The following is a 16546-nucleotide window of genomic DNA, read 5'->3' on the forward strand; positions in this document are numbered from 1 at the left end:
TTAACGGACCCATCGACCTCCAGCAGACTACTCCACTTCTTTATGTCTTCATTCCCTTATTAATAGAGAAGGGATTACAATGCCTATTTTGCTTGGTAGTTTTAAGTGTCAGATATGTGGGGGAAAGTATTAAGGACATGAGGAAATAGCCAGGTGAACCTTTACAGTTCCCTGTTCACTTACATCAGACCGAAGGAGCAGACTGATAAACCCTCCCTTTCCTCCCAGGTAAAAAGAGCTACGGGTGAAAAAGCCCAAGAAGAGGTGGTCCCACTACGCAGCGGCATCATCGCCCTTTTAAGTGGCGCGGAACTCTCCTCCCACCCTAGTGTTTAATGTACCGAAGTAAGTGCAAGTCACGTGAGGCTCTCGCGTCTGCCCCGCCCTAAAGAGGCGGAGCCTTAGCTTGGCGACCAATAGCGGGAGCAGCCTCCGGAACAGCCCCAACTCCAGACAGGAAAAAGGGGAGGAGCCGGGAGCTCCAGCAGCTGTAACAGCACTTCCGGACAATACGCCCCGCCCTTATTCCCCCCCTCCCCTCCCCGTCCGTCCGGGTCTCCAGTGCCGGGTGGGCCGAACCAGCGGGTGCTGATTAAAGGCGCCGCAGTTGCGCTGCCGCTTTCTCCACCCGTCCTCCTCCCCGGCTCCCCGCCCCCTTCCCGTGTAGCGGGACCGGCCTTGATGTAGGGACACCACCCTCCGCCTGTCTCCGCTCTACCTCGAGAGTCCGGCTCACCGCAGACCCCTGCCCGCCGGCATCTCCACCCTGCCGGACGCACTCTGCTCGGAGCCCATTGTATCCCCTCGCCCCGGGCTGCAGACTCCGAGGCCAGACTGTGGCGGGAAGATCGGGGACCCCTGTGCGCCCCTCCAGCCGGTCCCACGAGCCGGGGCCCCTCCCCCTCCCGCCCTCCTTCCAAAGGCGAGGTAGCGGCGAGGGCGCCCTTCCCTTGCTGCTAAGGCGGAGGGGGCCGACTGACGGGCCGCAGGGACTCACCCCCGCCCCAGCCCCAGTCGCGCCCCCCCCCGGCGCCCCTTTCCCAGGGGGACAGCCGGAGCCGGAGCGAGCAGAAGCAGGAAAAGAACTGCCCGGCGCGCAGATCATTTTTATTATCGAGATTATTATTAAAAGGGGGCGGGGAGCCCAGAATGCGGGGGAGGGGGCCAGAGACGCAGCTATTTTTATTAAACAGATTATTCCTGAAATAATAATACGCGCAAGATGGCTGAAGGTGGCCCTGATGAGAGTGTTGGGGTTTTTTTTCCTTTTCCTTTTTTTTTTTTTTTTTTTGATCTGAGGATAAAGCTCTGAGGCGACTGCCGCTGCGGAGACCCTGCCCGAAGTGCCCTCCCCTCAGTTGTGAAGCTTCGGGCGGACAAACGGACCCACAGACAGAGCGACTGGCGTGGGCCCGCCCCGGACGCGTCGCCTGGGCAGCAGCCGGGGGCCGCCGGAGCTCGCCTTTCTGCCGACTTCTTCCAATTCTAATCTTTTTTTATTTTTTGGAAAGGACCGGGGTGGGTGGAGCAGAGGTGGAGAGAAATCGGGACTTGGCATTTTCTCCTCTCTCTCTCCTAATTTAAGGGAGGCCGCCAGCCCTCCCCTTAAAAAAAAAAAAAAAAATCCCACCGAGAGAGAGAGAGAGAAAGCCCGCTGCAGGACCCTCGAGCGAGCGCGCCCGGACCCCTGGCCACCGCGGCCGCAGCCAGGAGCCCAAGATGGCTGGGCTCTGAGGGAGGCAGCCTGGCCCGGCTGGCTCGGCCCGGCCCCACCGCCGCAGGCTGGCTCCGACCGCAGCCCCGAGCCTTCCAGGCCGGAGCAGAGGCCGAGAAGAAAAGAAAGTGGGGGGGAGGGGGGCCGGGGTGGCGAAGGGGGAGGGCCGGGGCGGGGGGGGAGGGGAGGGCCGGGAGCCGAGCCTCCTGTTCATTAGCAGTTGAGAAAAATTCCTTTCTAGTTTGATCAATCCTTGTTTTCCTCGGCAGAGCCGAGGCGCCCGCCCAGCGCGGAGACCGAGAGCGGGGTCTCTCTGCGGCGGGGGCGGCGGGCGCCCGGCCTCGGGGAAGCGCAGAAGTCGCGAAGAGGGGGTCAGGCCGGAGCACCGCCGGGGCTTCTCCCTCCCTTTCTGGTTGGCTTTTTTTTTTTTTTTTTTTTTCCACTTCTCTCCCTCCCCCTTCCGTTTCTATTTGTGAAGGGAGGAGGAAGGCAGAGGCGGGCTGGTGTCTCTGGCCGGGGACTGGAATTTCATCTGAATGACTGCCCCTGCGCGCACGCAGCGCCCCGGAGTCGGCCCGCCTGCGCCCCGCAGCCCGCACCCGCACCCGCACCCGGCCGGCCAGCCCGGGGGCGCCTGCGCCGCGGTCCGGGGACCGCCAGCTCGCCTCGCCCGCCCGCTCCCGATCTAGCTGCCCTCGGCTCGGCCTCTCCCGCTTCCTCGGCTTCTCGGACCCCGGACGCGACGAGTGAGGTGCTGCGCGGGCGAGCCGGGAGGGAGCCCCATCGCCGCCGCCGCCGCCGCGACTGCCGCGGCCGCCGGAGGAAGTGTGCGGCTCCCGGGCTCTGTCCGCTGCGGGGCGCGCCCCAATGTCAGCCGCGAAGCCGGGCGCAGGCCGCGGGCCGCCGCTGGCCTAGCCGGGCGGACGGGGGAGGAGGCGGCCTCTTATATGGAATTTGGACCCCGGCGCTCCCCTCCAGGGCTGGTGTCCCGGCCGCGGCCCTGGCGCAGTCCGCCGCCTCCCGCTAGGCGCTCGGGAGGAGGAGGAGACGCAGCCGGCTGCGCGCGCGGCAGGAGGACCGAAGCTCCCTCCTCTGGGGGGCAGGCGCGCGGAAGGCGCTGGTGACTGAGCGACTGTCGGGGCTGCCTGGGTCCGGAGCTCGGGGCTCGGTGGGCCTGCAGCTGCACGGGACGGACCCGCAGAGTTGGGCAGTGGGGGAGGCCCGCCCGGGCCCCCTGCCCGCGGCCGCCATGGCGGAGAATTGGAAGAACTGCTTCGAGGAGGAGCTCATCTGCCCCATCTGCTTGCATGTCTTCGTGGAGCCGGTGCAATTGCCGTGCAAGCACAACTTCTGCCGGGGCTGCATTGGCGAGGCGTGGGCCAAGGACAGCGGCCTGGTGCGCTGCCCGGAGTGCAACCAGGCGTACAACCAGAAGCCGGGCCTGGAGAAGAACCTGAAGCTTACCAACATCGTGGAGAAGTTCAACGCCCTGCACGTGGAGAAGCCGCCCGCGGCGCTGCACTGCGTGTTCTGCCGCCGCGGCCCCCCGCTGCCGGCGCAGAAGGTCTGCCTGCGCTGCGAGGCGCCCTGCTGCCAGTCCCACGTGCAGACGCACCTGCAGCAGCCCTCCACCGCCCGCGGGCACCTCCTGGTGGAGGCGGACGACGTGCGGGCTTGGAGCTGCCCCCAGCACAACGCCTACCGCCTCTACCACTGTGAGGCCGAGCAGGTGGCCGTGTGCCAGTACTGCTGCTACTACAGCGGTGCGCATCAGGGACACTCGGTGTGCGACGTGGAGATCCGGAGGAATGAGATCCGGGCAAGTACCCCGCACGCAAACACGCGCGCGCGCTCCCTACTGCCCGGGGACCACCCCTCCAGACAAGCTAACTCTGGTAACATCAGGCCAGAGGCCCCCTTCCAAACTCTACTACCCTGAAAGTTTAGGGGAGTTGTCCTGGGAAGAAGCCCCTCCCCCCTCCCCCCCGCTGCTTGATACGTTCCTGCACCTGCACTCCCAGGGTCTATCTTTTGAGTCATTTCTAGAATTGAGGTGAGGGATAGAGTTTGGGTGTTGCTCTTCTGTTGTGCGCGCAGCTCCCTTCCCCAGCCTTGTTTCTATGGGCCCTATGGGAAGTCACCAAGGCAGTGACCCAGGTCCTGCTTCTCCAGCTGCTGTTTATGTAATGAGTGTCCTGGAGCCGCGGCTGTGGCTGACACGATCCATGATGCTGGCATACCAATGAGGAAGTAAACAAAAGCAGCCATGTTCCTTTCAAGCCCTATTGGAAACACACTGGGGGGGGTGGGGTGGAGGGGAGCTTCCGGAGGGAGAACAGAACTCTGGTATCTATCTGGAGGAGGCCTGGACTGGCCAGCGGCCCCACTGAACAGTGTCTCAGCCATTCTGATTATTCCCAGTAGCCCGCTCTTCATGTGTGAGAATCACTGCCCTCGGTGAGCCTGTGTGTGTTGCCTGCGTCCGATGAACAAACCTTGAAGTATGTGTCTTCACCACCCTGAGCCCTTTTCTCCCAGCCCAGCCCTCTATCACAGCCCTCCCACATTTGGGGAGGGGAAGTGGAAGACGGAAAAAGAATCCTGTGGGTTTAAGGTTGAGCTGCCTTGCAATCTGGTTTCAGGCAGCTGGCTCCCCTGGGCTGCCGGCTGGGTGATTACGGAACCGCGGTCCCCTCCCATTGTATACACCCGGCGGCAGCAGCCAATGTCAAAACCGCCTTCCCCCTCAGGCCTCTGGGCCTGGCTTTGGAGCTGGACTGAGGCAATACTTCCGTCCCCTTCAGTGGAGGGGGGCTCCTCCTCGGTCCCTCCCTGGTCCCCTGGCTTTCAGGGTTGAGTCATACCAGAAGGAAGGGGTTGGCCTGAGACTGAGCCATCTCGAAGCCCCAGCTTGGAGCCTGGGTGTGATATCATGGGGGTGAGGTTGGGCTTTGGTTGGACGGGGAGTGTTTGCTGGGTGCCCCCCCCCCCCCCCGGAGGCTGGTCAAGGCCAGTGGGGAGCTTGGGTATGAGGAAGCTCTGAGCAGGGGACGGTTGTGGATGGGAGCTGTTTCCTGGGGGGGGGGACCAGTCAGAATGAGTCACTGTTTAGCAATTAAAAAACATACACATACAACTAACAAAAGGCAGGAGGGCCGCCACAGGCTGAAGGCAGGGATAACAAATAAAATTTACTGTATAATTAGTGTCCAATCGGATGGGCTAGCTCTGGGTTTTTGTACCAGGACAAGACCTCTGGTTTCTTAAAGGAAGTGGAGGGGATGGAGAGAGGAGCCATTCACTCCCCTCCCCGGGAGTTGGGAAACAGAAGCCCAGAGGAAGCTGATGAGCCCCTGGTGTCCACCCCCAACTCAGGGCAGGCAGAGCCCAGACTTTTCTCAGTATTGGGAAGCTGCTGCTGTTAATAAAGATGGAAAGGCCAGGAGAGGAGGAGAGAGCGCAGAGGCAGGAGGAAGGAGCGCTGTCCAGTTCCCTGTCCTGGGATTGGCAGCAGAAAAAGTGACAGGAAGGAAAAGTCAGAGATGTGGCTGAAAGGAACCGGGGAGGGGGCAGCAGCCGGGGTGATAAGTGAATGTGTGCCTGCACCCACGCTTTTGCTCTTAACTGTGTCTGAGTGCTAGGGGTGCTTTTCATTTGGGTGGGGAGAAAACGTAATTGTGCCTGATTCGGTAGTAGGAGGGTATCTTTAGATGTGTGTCTGTGTGTGCAGGCGTCTTAGACTGCTTTGCCCTTAAATGCACCTGTCTCTCATCTGTACAGTCGGGGACTGGGGAGGAGGGGGATGTGGTTTGCCCCTGCATGCAGAGTGTACTCTGGGGTTCCCACCAGCAGGTCCCTGATCCTGGCTCATGGAAGGAACTGGATGGGAAGGAAGCGCTGAACTTTCGTCAGCAGCTGTGTGCGTGCATGTGTGTGCCTGTGTGTGTGCGTGTGTGTGTGTGTGTGTGTTCATGTGTTCATTTTTGCTCCTGGTGCGGGCAGGCTCACAAATAGTGGGGTTGCTTCAGGGCCAGATGTGCAATTCTGTGCGCTCAGCATCTGTGCCCAGCGGCCTGAGTCTCATCCCCCTCCTGGCGCCCCCTCCCTAGCCCTCCAGATCTCTCCGGTGACCCGGGGCACTCTAGTTGGAAACCCTTCAATAGGCCAGGGCCACTCACTGTGAGTTGGACTTTTTTTTATTGAATGTGGAGGAAGAGGGGCCTCACCCTCAGGGGCCGGGAAGAGCTGTGGGGGAACCTGAATGGAAGAATCCGGTGTGCCTTGTCCGTACTCCAGCCAGGGGGTGGGGCCTTTCCCTGGGCCTCTTTTTCCCTTGCCTGAGGGCCTCTGCTGACTCCGCGGATGGAGAGAGCAACAGAATGCTCTGGGATGTAGGAGCAGATGTATGGAGACCTGGCGCATGCCTTCAAGTACAGGCCCTCTTCTTGTGCTTCCGCTTCTGTCCTCCTCTTCTGTCCTCCCCGGGCAGGAGGGGGTGTGGGAGGGGGCCCGCTGAAATGCCCTACTGGCCACAAATAGGAAATGGATCACCCTCTCCCTGGTGGCCACAGTCCCATACTCAGAAGCACCCATAGGAGGGTGGGCCAGTCATCCGGAACAGGAGCCCAGTGGGAAGGCAGGCTGGGCTTCTCTCCAGCCTGGAGAGTACCAGGGGACCCAGAGTCAGCCTGCCTACTCTGTTGCTCCACTCTGTCCTTGGGAAGCCAGTGTAGGCCCCATTGCCCTGAAGCCTTGGTATATACTGGGTGAGCCCCAAAGACCCCTCTGGGATGGGCCTAGACCCCTTTGGGGCCCTGAGAGGCTAAATTCTCATAATTGGGATATCCAGGTAGGTTTGAGCCTAGCAGTGGTAGGTCGTGAATCCCTCTTCCAGCCCCCTGGTTTAGGGGTTCATCTGAGCAATACGGAACTGGGGTAAGCTGGGAGCATCCCTACCTCATAACCATCTTCAACCTGGAAAGAAAACCCAAGATAAGGCCTACATACACGTCTGAGGAGCTAGTCAGGGTGTCTTGGTGTGTGTGTGTGTATGTGCCTGTGTGTGTTCAGGTCATAGTGTGTCTCTGTGGCATTTCTAGGACCCCAGATCAAAGCTGGAAATGTTGCCAGAATCCTTTTCCTTGCTACTTTTAGGTTTAGTGTCGAGAGGAGATGTTCTCTGGGGAGGGCCTGGGGATCCCATTGCTCAGGGCAACTTGGGGTTTGTAGCTGCTAGAGGTGAGGTTATGCGGCTCACATGGCCCCCAGGCTGGAGGGCTTGCACTGGGACCCTGGAGCGGATCTGATGTTGGCCCCACATGTTTATCTCTGGGTAGGCTGTGGGAGCAAGGGGCTGCCCCAGCCCAGCCCAACTGAGGCAACACGAGGCTCTGTTGCTCCCTCCTCCCCCGACCCTACTCCTGACCTCCCAGGTCTAGGGGTAGCTGGGGTGTGTGTGGGGTGCCCCTTCCTTGACGAGCCTGAGTCTGCAAGGAATGTGGGCCCTGGGTCCCAGGCAGAGGCCCAGGCCCCACCTCCACGCCAGGATCCTGCTGACACAGCCCGGCACCTGTCCCGCACACCCCGTGGATTGCTCTGCCTCCCTCGGCTCTGGGTGGCTGTGCAGGCATTCTGTCTGCAGGTGTGTGTGCGCGTGTGCATGTGTAACCATCGTGTCGGGTTGTGTCTCTCACCATGTGACTGATTTGCTGTATCTCCCACGTGTCTCTCCGAGGAAGTACCGTGTGCGTGACTGACTTGGCTGCGTGGCGGTCTTGTGTGTGGCTGCGGGGTCAGGAAGGCCTGTGGGTGCACGTCCCTGAGCAAGGCGGATGGCCGCGTGTCCTGCCTGCCGGGTACCTGGGGCTGGGAGTTGAGTGGCTCCGCAGGACCGTCCGCCCCGTGCTGCTGGCACGCGGCTGCCTGCGCCAGCTCTGAGTCCTGTGTGACTTTCTCAACTGGTGGGGGTGTTGCGGAGGGGCTGGAAAGAAGGAATTCACCAAAGCAGGAGCTTGCTACCCGAGGCGGGCATTGGAGGCCAAGGTCCGGGCAGGTTCTGCCAGGCTGTGTTGAAGGCCTTGTGGGTGGGCAGAGGCAGAAGGTGGGCCCGGCCTGGGCCCCTGCCCTGGACAGAGCAGGCAGGCCTGGCTGGCCTCATCGCTGGCTCTGGGAAAGCCTTCCTTCCCGGCTGGCCTGGCATTCAAGCCCAGACAAAGGGGGGCTTTCTCTCTCGCCTCTTTGTTCTGCTGCCCCAGAGCGCTGCTCTCTGCATGGCAAAAGCTAATTCCACTCTGCAGCTGGGAAACCTTCTCTGGGGTCTGCCGGGGCTTGTCTCCGAACTGCCGCTGCTCTCCTCACCCAGCTCTGCCCTGCAGCCTCGGCTCTTGGTGTCGCTGGTTGCCTCTGCCCCCCACCCCAGGGAGTTTGTCCACCGGCTAGCCCGAGGCAGGGGCTAAGGCCTGGACAGGGGCATCTAGGGCAGGCAGCAGCTGCTCTGACACTAGGGAGAGTGGAGGCCAGCGTACTCCTGGGAAGAGGGCTTCAGGGAGAGAGTCGGGGCGGGGTGGCGGGGGGGGGGGCAGGCATGGCAGCCTGGGAAGGAGGCTAGCATAGGGTAGCCCTGTGCAGAGGTTGCTGCCGGAGTTGGAGCTGGGGATGAGTGCTCTCCGGACAGGGGCCTGAGCAGAGAAAGGTGTGCAGCTGCCCAGCTCCCTCTTCTCGCCCCCCTGCCTCTCCCTGCCTCCACCACTACCACAGGGGCGGCTGGTCCCAGCCCTGGCCCTGTGAGAAAACCTTGGTCCTGCCTCTGGCCCAGCCCCTGGGGCCCTGTTCCCTCCTGACCTTGCTTCTCTTCAAGGTTGACTTGAGGGTTTTATTATTATTATTTATTAACTTTTATGCAGCCTAGAGGCCCCTGGCCTCACCCGTCTGCCCAGTCCAGTCTGGCGTCGGAAATACCAGCTGGGCCTGACCAGTTAGACTCCATAGGGGTGTGAGGCTTTCCTGGGGCAGGAACAGAAGGAGCTAGAAGTGCCCCCTCTCTGAGTCGGGAGGGGCACCAGAGGGAGCAGCTCAAGGCAGAGTCTGAAACCCTGTGCAGCAGGATGTTCTGGGGCCTGCTTCTCCTCCTCCCTGCCAGGTGTGAGGGGATGGGAACGGAGTGCCTCCGAGGCTTTCTGATGCTTCTGCCCTCACAGGCCCAGGAGCAGACCACAAAAGGCCTAAGGGGCAGGGCTAGGAGTGAGCAGGTTCCATCAGGGCGGGGTGGGGGGGGTGCTGCTGAGTAGAGCTGGGCCTAGTACTGTTCCTCCTCCCTCCTGCCAGAGGTCTGGGCCCTCCAGCCCCACTGCGCCAGACCCTCCGGTCCCCGCTCTGCTCTGCTCTGCTCCTGTACCTGCGCCCTTGAAGTGTGCCACAGTCCAGGTGACTCACTGCGGGCTGGGAGCAGTTCATAAAGTGCCTCCCCCGCCCCCTGCGTTGGGAGCCCATGCTCTGAATCAAGCGGGAAAATCTGGTCCTATCTCTCAGCTGTGTGTTTTTCCCAGGTGGGAAGTGGGGCCTCAGCCCTCAGCTATTTCCTGGACCTTGGGACTGAAAGAGACTGCCGGTAGCGGGAGGGGGGGGGGGCACGGGTCAGTCTTGCTTCCCGTCTCCCATCTTCCAGCTTCTCGGTAACCCAGTTCAGTCATTGAGGTGAGGGCTACGGAAGAGGCAGCAAGTAGATATTCCTGTCCCTTCCCCTAGTTTCCCAGTTTCCCAGTGCCTGAGGTAACAGTGATCCCCGCAACTCCTGCCTCCCCCCAGGTTTTGTCTGTAGCAGGATTAAGATCAGTGGGCCTCAAGGGAGGGCAGTTCTGCAAGGGTGAGCTGGCCAGCATGGGGCCCTGGGCCCCCCTCCCAGCCCTCCGTGATGACTGGCAACCCTTGGCCAGTTTCCTTCCCATTTCTGCCCCTTCCCCTACCTACCCCTGCAACAGAGACAGGAGCTCCATGGCCTCTGCACTGGAGGAGGGGGAAGTAAAACCCAGGCACCTGCCAGAGAGTGTGGCCATTGCCTTGCTGGGCATGCAAGGTCCCAGAGTAGAAGCACTGCCAGGAAAGGCTCTGAGAGAAGCCTAGAAGAGGGACAAGGCTGAGCTCTGCCCCTAGGACTGGACGGGGGGTGGCTCCTTTGGCTCTTCCCTGAGGAGTCAGCTAAGAATTCCTTGAAGGGGTTCCTGGTGGGTGGGAGAGGGGCTTCCCACTGCTCTGGAGGGTGGGGTGTAACAGCCCCCCTTCCAGGCCTCATGGAGAAATTGGTCTGAGAACCTACCCCGGGCTGCCTCTTTCCTGCCCCTCATTGGGCTCAGCCCCAGGTGTGTCCCTAATTGGATGCCGATGGGTTTGGTCTTGGGAAGTAGTTAGGCAGGGAGACCACAGTGTGTGAGTGTAAGACTGGGCATGCGAATATCCTGAGCACGGAAAAGACGAGCGGCCAGGAATCTGAGACACGTCTGGAGGGGGGTGCCCTGTTCTCTGAATGTGGGTGCGAGGCAGCCAGAAGGCAACAATTTGGGGCCAGTCTTATAGACCCTCATGTTCCTGAAGGGGAGTCCTGGTGACCTTGCGTTCATGACAGGCCTCTCCTAATTGTCTGGGGCCCTCAGGGGGCCCAGCCTTCACCGTGTAGGGGCTGGATGCAAGTACGTGTGTAGCCGTGTGCAGCAGTCGCATGAAGGGGGCCCGGGCCCAGATTGTTCTGGGCAGTGCTGCAGGGTCGCTGCCTGCCCTCCTCCTATAGCTGTGGGCAGTTTCCCAGGGGGGATGCAAGACTATCTCTTTCTGCCCCCCGCCCAGCTGTGTTTCCCACAGGTTCTGACTCTGAGGCTCACAGCAGGCCCCTATGCCTGTTGGACCTGTGCGGGGACTTCCTGGAAGGACAAAGCGCTGGGGGCAGGGCAGAGTCTCCTGGGGCTGGTTCTTAGAGGTCCAGTCCTAGGTCAGTGGTCAAGTTGTTGAAGTGGGGGCAGGGCAGGTGGACCCCCACCTTCTCCAGATTAAAAGCTGAGAGCCTTCCCCCACCACCTCCTCTTGTCCCCCAGGTCCTGGTTTTTGTTTCCAGGGCAGATACCAGCTCACAGCAAGGTTGCCAACACCCTTGCTGGACTTGGTTTCCCCAAATGTAAAATGGGTTGGAGGAGCCAGGAAGGGACGGGTGGCAGCTTGTCTCTAGGAAACCAGGTAGGCCTGGGTGAAGAGTGGGGGTCATAGGCTGAACTTGAGGGTCTCGGAGGCCCACACAGAGGAAGAAAAAGAACCACTCCTTGTAGGGTGGACACTGCAAGCCCTGTTCTGTGCCGCCTGCTTTGCAAACCTTACATTGTAGCAAAACCACGGCCTTGTTCAGTCAACCTGCTCGGCATCCTTAAGGAGCTGTGGACCCTGTGTGGCCTGGCCAGGAAGGGAGGTGGAAAAAGAGCAGCAAAACCTTATTTTCAGCAGGCCTGGAGCTTTCCAGGGAGTTGGGACCACACTGTGCAAGGCTGACTACGGAATAGTGTTGTCGTGTACATGTTTCTGTGATCGTGGCCATGTTTGGTGCATGTAGTGTCCAGTACCCAAGCCACTAGCTCCGGGTAGCTAGTGAGCACTCGAACCTGAGGCTGGCCCAACTGGAGGACTGATGTTTGACTGAATTTATTTCCATTCACTTCAATTTAAATAGCCACATGTGACTCGCAGCTGCCATACCGCACAGCACAGCGACAGAGGGGAGGCACAACATGACAGTCCACTATCGGCCCACAGCACAAACATCGAGCATGGGCCATAGGAAGTTTCCTAAGTCATTGGGCTTCAGTTGGGCCTTGAAGGATGGACAGAGGGAGGAAGGAGGCCCCATGTCCGCAGCGTGCAGGGAATTCCCATGTGCAGGGAGCCTTGGGGACAAGAGAGCAGTCCACCTGGCTGGGTGAGTCACGTTGTCAGAAAGCCTCTGTGGCCAAAGTGCTGGAAAGAGGGCGTCATTGAGGGTTCTTGAGCAGGAGGAGACCATGTTGGAAGAGGCATGTCTGGTGAGAGAAGAGGACAGGCTGGGTGGAACAGCCAGGGTAGGCTGTCAGGAGATGGAGGGCTGAGAAGAAGAGCAGCTTGGTCTGGCACCTTCCAGTAAAGTGGCCTTGCGTTCTTTGGAAATCCAGAGTCTTCCTTCCACCTGGGTCTGGCTGACAGCCTGAGAGAGAGAGCTAGCAAGGGCTTAGAAGCCTAGCTGTCAGCATCAAGAGCAAAGGAAGGGGTAGCTGCCCTTGATGCCCCCAAGTGCAGTAAGGCAAGTATAGGGTGAGATCTGTGGACCAGGCCAGAGGGCCTGTATGACTTCGGAAGCTTGTTTGCCCTCTGCATCTTAGGGCTCTCATCTCTAAGATGGAGCTCCCCAGAGAGATGCCGCCTGCCTTGTATGAGAACAGACCCTACCGCCAGATCACCTGGGTTTGTATCCCAGCGCCAACATTTACTAGCTGTGTGACTTTGGATGAATTGCTTAATCTCTCTGGTTTCCTCTTCTCTGAAATGAGGATAATAATAGTACTTAACTCACAGCATTACTGGGATGATTAGATAAGTCTATACAGGAAAAGCACTTAGAGCAGGGGCTGGCCTGACCCTGCCCTCAGAAAGCTCATGGTTTAGATATGTGTGGGAAGCTATTCCAGGGAACAGGCTGGCCAGACAGCTGTCACCAGGCCCCTGGGATTGCGTGGGGGCCAGAAAGGGCTAGATGGCAGAAATTTAGGCCATCCGAGTCACTCTATAGGATGAGTCTGTTCTATAGAGGGAAGGGTGGTGCTCCCCCATCCTTGGTAAGGAATAGAGCTGCGGCCCCCTCTGATGCCCTTTCCTCACCTGTCCCTACAGAAGATGCTGATGAAGCAGCAGGACCGTCTGGAGGAGCGAGAGCAGGACATCGAGGACCAGCTCTACAAGCTTGAGTCAGACAAGCGCCTGGTGGAGGTAGCTAAGCCCAAGCCCATGGTATGGGGTGGGTAGGCCTGGGTGCAGGGCCTCGGGCTGGTTCCTTATTTAGGCTAGGATCTGTTGTGTGGTCGACTCCATGCCAGAACCCCTAGGTCAGTTACTCAGTGGATGAGCCCCTCCCAGGGCCAGGGGTAGCTGGCCCAGAGCCCTGTGCTACCAGCAGGTCAGACCCTGCTCTTGGGAGCCTTGGGCAGCCTCGGGGTGGGGGCATCCCAGACTCTGCCGTCCAGGATGTGACAGAGGCGGTAGCAGCAGCTGGAGGTCCCCAGCACTCACCGCCCACCTGCTCGCACCCCCCGTGCCTGCAGGAGAAGGTGAGCCAGCTGAAGGAGGAGGTGCGGCTACAGTATGAAAAGCTGCACCAGCTGCTGGACGAGGACCTGCGGCAGACGGTGGAGGTCCTGGACAAGGCCCAGGCCAAGTTCTGCAGCGAGAACGCAGCGCAGGCGCTGCACCTCGGGGAGCGCATGCAGGAGGCCAAGAAGCTGCTGGGCTCCCTGCAGCTGCTCTTCGACAAGACAGAAGACGTCAGCTTCATGAAGGTGGGCTGGGGCCGGGACCGGCTGCTGGGCCCTGGGCTCTTGCCTCAGTTGGAGTCAGCCTTCCTTGGCTCCCCGGCGAGTGTCTCACAGCAGTATGTTCACAGGGTTTTGGAACTGGAGCCTGCGTGGCTTCAGAGCCCTCCCACCCCGGCTCTTTTTAGCTTCGTGAGCTGGGGAGTGGGTCATAGATGTGCTCTGTACCTGGGTTTCCTCACTAATAAAATGGGGCTCATAAGACAGAGCAACCTACTCTCCTCTATCCACAATTCCAAATTTTAAAAGCCTCTGAACACTAGTAGAAAAAATTCTGACAACTCATTTTACAGGAAAAATTGACCTGAACTCATGTTGGCAATATATGGTCTTTATCTTGCTTGATACAAGGATTCAAACATTTGACTGCAGGAACGTTGATGTATTAAGACGATGGCATCCTACTGGGGATCATATGTACTATATAGTACAGGCACCATAGTCCCCTTCTAAAATCCAGCAAATTCCAAATTCCAAGATGCATCTGGCCCCAAGGATTTCTGATAAAGGACTGATGAGTACCTCTAATGTCTTCCTCCCAGGGGAGTTGTATAGTTAAAATGATGGACGTATGGAAATCACTTGCATGTTTATCACATAGTAAGTACTCAATAAATGTCAGGTCTTCGTATTTTGTAGAAATGGAGACACTCCCCTCCCCCCTTAGCAGCACACTTTGGCTGGAATCAGATGGTCAACCCTGCCTGGGGAGAGGGAGAATGGGGAGGCTCTCCCATGTTGCCTTTCTACTGACTAACTCTTTTCTCTCCCCCTAGAACACCAAGTCTGTGAAAATCCTGATGGACAGGTGAGCAGACGGCCACTGGCCCCCAGGGGAGCACATCTGGGGGAGGGCAGGGAGGGCCAGGCCCACTGGGGGGAGGTAGGGCAGGCTCACCGGTGATACCTCCTCACAGCAGATGCCCCGTCCACTGCCCCCAGGACCCAGACCTGCACGGGCAGCAGCCTTTCTCCCCCTAAGATCGGCCACCTGAACTCCAAGCTCTTCCTGAATGAGGTGGCCAAGAAGGAGAAGCAGCTGCGGAAGATGCTAGAAGGTGAGGGTGGTATCCTCAATGGAAAAGAGAGAGCCCTTTGGGCAGGGAGGAATGCCAGAGCCTTCTCTCTGAGAGGCAGCATGGCCTAGTCAGATAGACTTTTCTTCCTATCCTGGCTTTGCCACTTCTAGCTATTTGGACCTTGGGAAAAGCCATCTTTCCTCCCTAAACTTCAGTTTCTTCAGCTGTAAAATGGGCATAACAGTATCCACCTGCTAATGGGTAGGTAGCGTTGACCAAGACAGTGCATGATGTGATGAGCTTGCTTCTTTAGATAGAAAGTGGGGAGAGGAGGCCTGGGTTGCTTGGGATGGGAGCTTTGGCGACTTTTGCCCCAAACTCTCCACAGGCCCCTTCAGCACACCGGTGCCCTTCCTGCAGAGCGTCCCCCTGTACCCTTGTGGCGTGAGCAGCTCTGGGGCGGAAAAGCGCAAGCACTCAACGGCCTTCCCTGAGGCCAGTTTCCTAGAGACGTCGTCAGGCCCCGTGGGCAGCCAGTATGGGGCAGCGGGCACAGCCAGCGGCGAGGGCCAGTCAGGGCAGCCCCTGGGGCCCTGCAGCTCCACGCAGCACTTGGTGGCTCTGCCGGGCGGCGCCCAACCAGTGCATTCAAGTCCTGTGTTCCCCCCATCACAGTATCCCAATGGCTCCGCCACCCAGCAGCCCATGCTCCCCCAGTATGGCGGCCGCAAGATTCTCGTCTGTTCTGTGGACAACTGTTACTGTTCTTCCGTGGCCAACCATGGTGGCCACCAGCCCTACCCCCGCTCCGGCCACTTTCCCTGGACAGTGCCCTCGCAGGAGTACTCACACCCGCTCCCGCCCACACCCTCCGTCCCCCAGTCCCTTCCTGGCCTGGCGGTCAGAGACTGGCTCGACGCCTCCCAGCAGCCTGGCCACCAGGATTTCTACAGGGTGTATGGGCAGCCGTCCACCAAACACTACGTGACGAGCTAACGCCACGCAGGCAGTGGGGTGCTGGGGAATCTTCCCCCCCAGCCCCCCAGTGGCTCGGGAATTACGCATCCAGAGACCTGCCCTTCTACCTTCCTGTCTTCCCTCCCTTCCTCCTTCGTCCCCCCAAGTCTTTTCCTTTTGGATTTTGTTTTGTTTGGGGCTTTGTTTTTGATTTTTTTTTTTTTTTTTTTTTTTTTAAATGAATCTCCTGGACGCAGAGGTGATAGTGAGAGCTGGCCTGGGCTGGGCTGCAGGTGGCCCAGGAGTTGGGAAAACGTCTACTTCAAGGCATTGAGCTCTCTCTCTGTCTCTCCTTTTTTCTCCCACTCCTTTCCCTTCCTACCCCTGTGGCTGGAAGGAGCCTCAGCTTCCCCTGAAGCCTTGGGGGATCCAGCCCTCCTCACCCAGCCCTGGGAGGAAGGACCAGTGGTGCCCACTGGCCCGCTTCTCCTCTCATTTTTCTTTTGGGCAGTTTGATCACTGAGCAAGAAATGACCTGTAGATTGTGGGGCTTTTTTTTTTTTTTTTTTTTTTTAAAAAAACCAAGAATGATTTCTCCTGCTTCCTTCTTCTCAACATCCTCCCAGATGGAGTTCAAAGGCCACTTCTCAAGCAGCTTTTGGCACCTTCAGCCTCAGAGTGGAATCTTAAAGACAGGAACCCCATGTCCAGGAAAGGGGAAAAGGAACTTTGCCAATGATAGTGACCACAGCAAAAGCAAATAATAATAATATTAATAATAATAAAGAGAAATAAAAGAAATAATAAAATAAAAAACCATAGCACAGCCCTTGTTGAGGTCAGTGGGGGAGGAGCGGCTGCCCCAAGTTGGGTCCTTGCCTGGATTTTGACACAGCATCTTCCTGTAGTGAGCACTTTGTATGAATCGTGGACTTCCTGTTCTCAAGGCGCAGGTATTTATTCTGTAATCTGTCTAGAGCACACACCGAAAGCCAACCTTCTAATAAACGTAATGGCGCAGTCCCACTCCCTGCCTCGCCTCTTACCCCTCACTCCCCCAGGCCTAGGGTCTTCAGGTGTTGGTTCAAGAAAGGGCACCGAGGGATGGAAGCCCCTGACTTCCTCGCCTTGGTTCTGTGCTCCGTCTAGACAGTTCCAGGCCTGTGAGTATCAGTTCATCAGGCACTAACTACATCTCCTGTCAGCCTTGGGTTCATTTGACAAATATTTGCTGAGCGAGGGCCTCCCAGGCCCAGCCCCCTGCTTCA

At 58.8% G+C, this 16546-nt stretch overlaps 1 protein-coding gene across 1 annotated transcript; it reads left to right on the forward strand.

The window, feature by feature from the left end:
• The first annotated feature begins 2624 nt into the window (after window positions 1-2624).
• Window positions 2625-15969, forward strand: TRIM8 (tripartite motif containing 8). Its single transcript, XM_032313865.1, has 6 exons — window positions 2625-3533; window positions 12608-12703; window positions 13036-13269; window positions 14079-14110; window positions 14245-14360; window positions 14710-15969. Exons 1-6 carry the CDS (start codon window positions 2964-2966, stop codon window positions 15315-15317), a joined length of 1656 nt encoding a protein of 551 aa, XP_032169756.1. The 5' UTR covers window positions 2625-2963; the 3' UTR covers window positions 15318-15969.
• The last annotated feature ends 577 nt before the right edge of the window (window positions 15970-16546 follow it).

This window comes from Mustela erminea, chromosome 14 (assembly GCF_009829155.1).
Source record: "Mustela erminea isolate mMusErm1 chromosome 14, mMusErm1.Pri, whole genome shotgun sequence".
Lineage (NCBI taxonomy): Eukaryota > Metazoa > Chordata > Mammalia > Carnivora > Mustelidae > Mustela > Mustela erminea.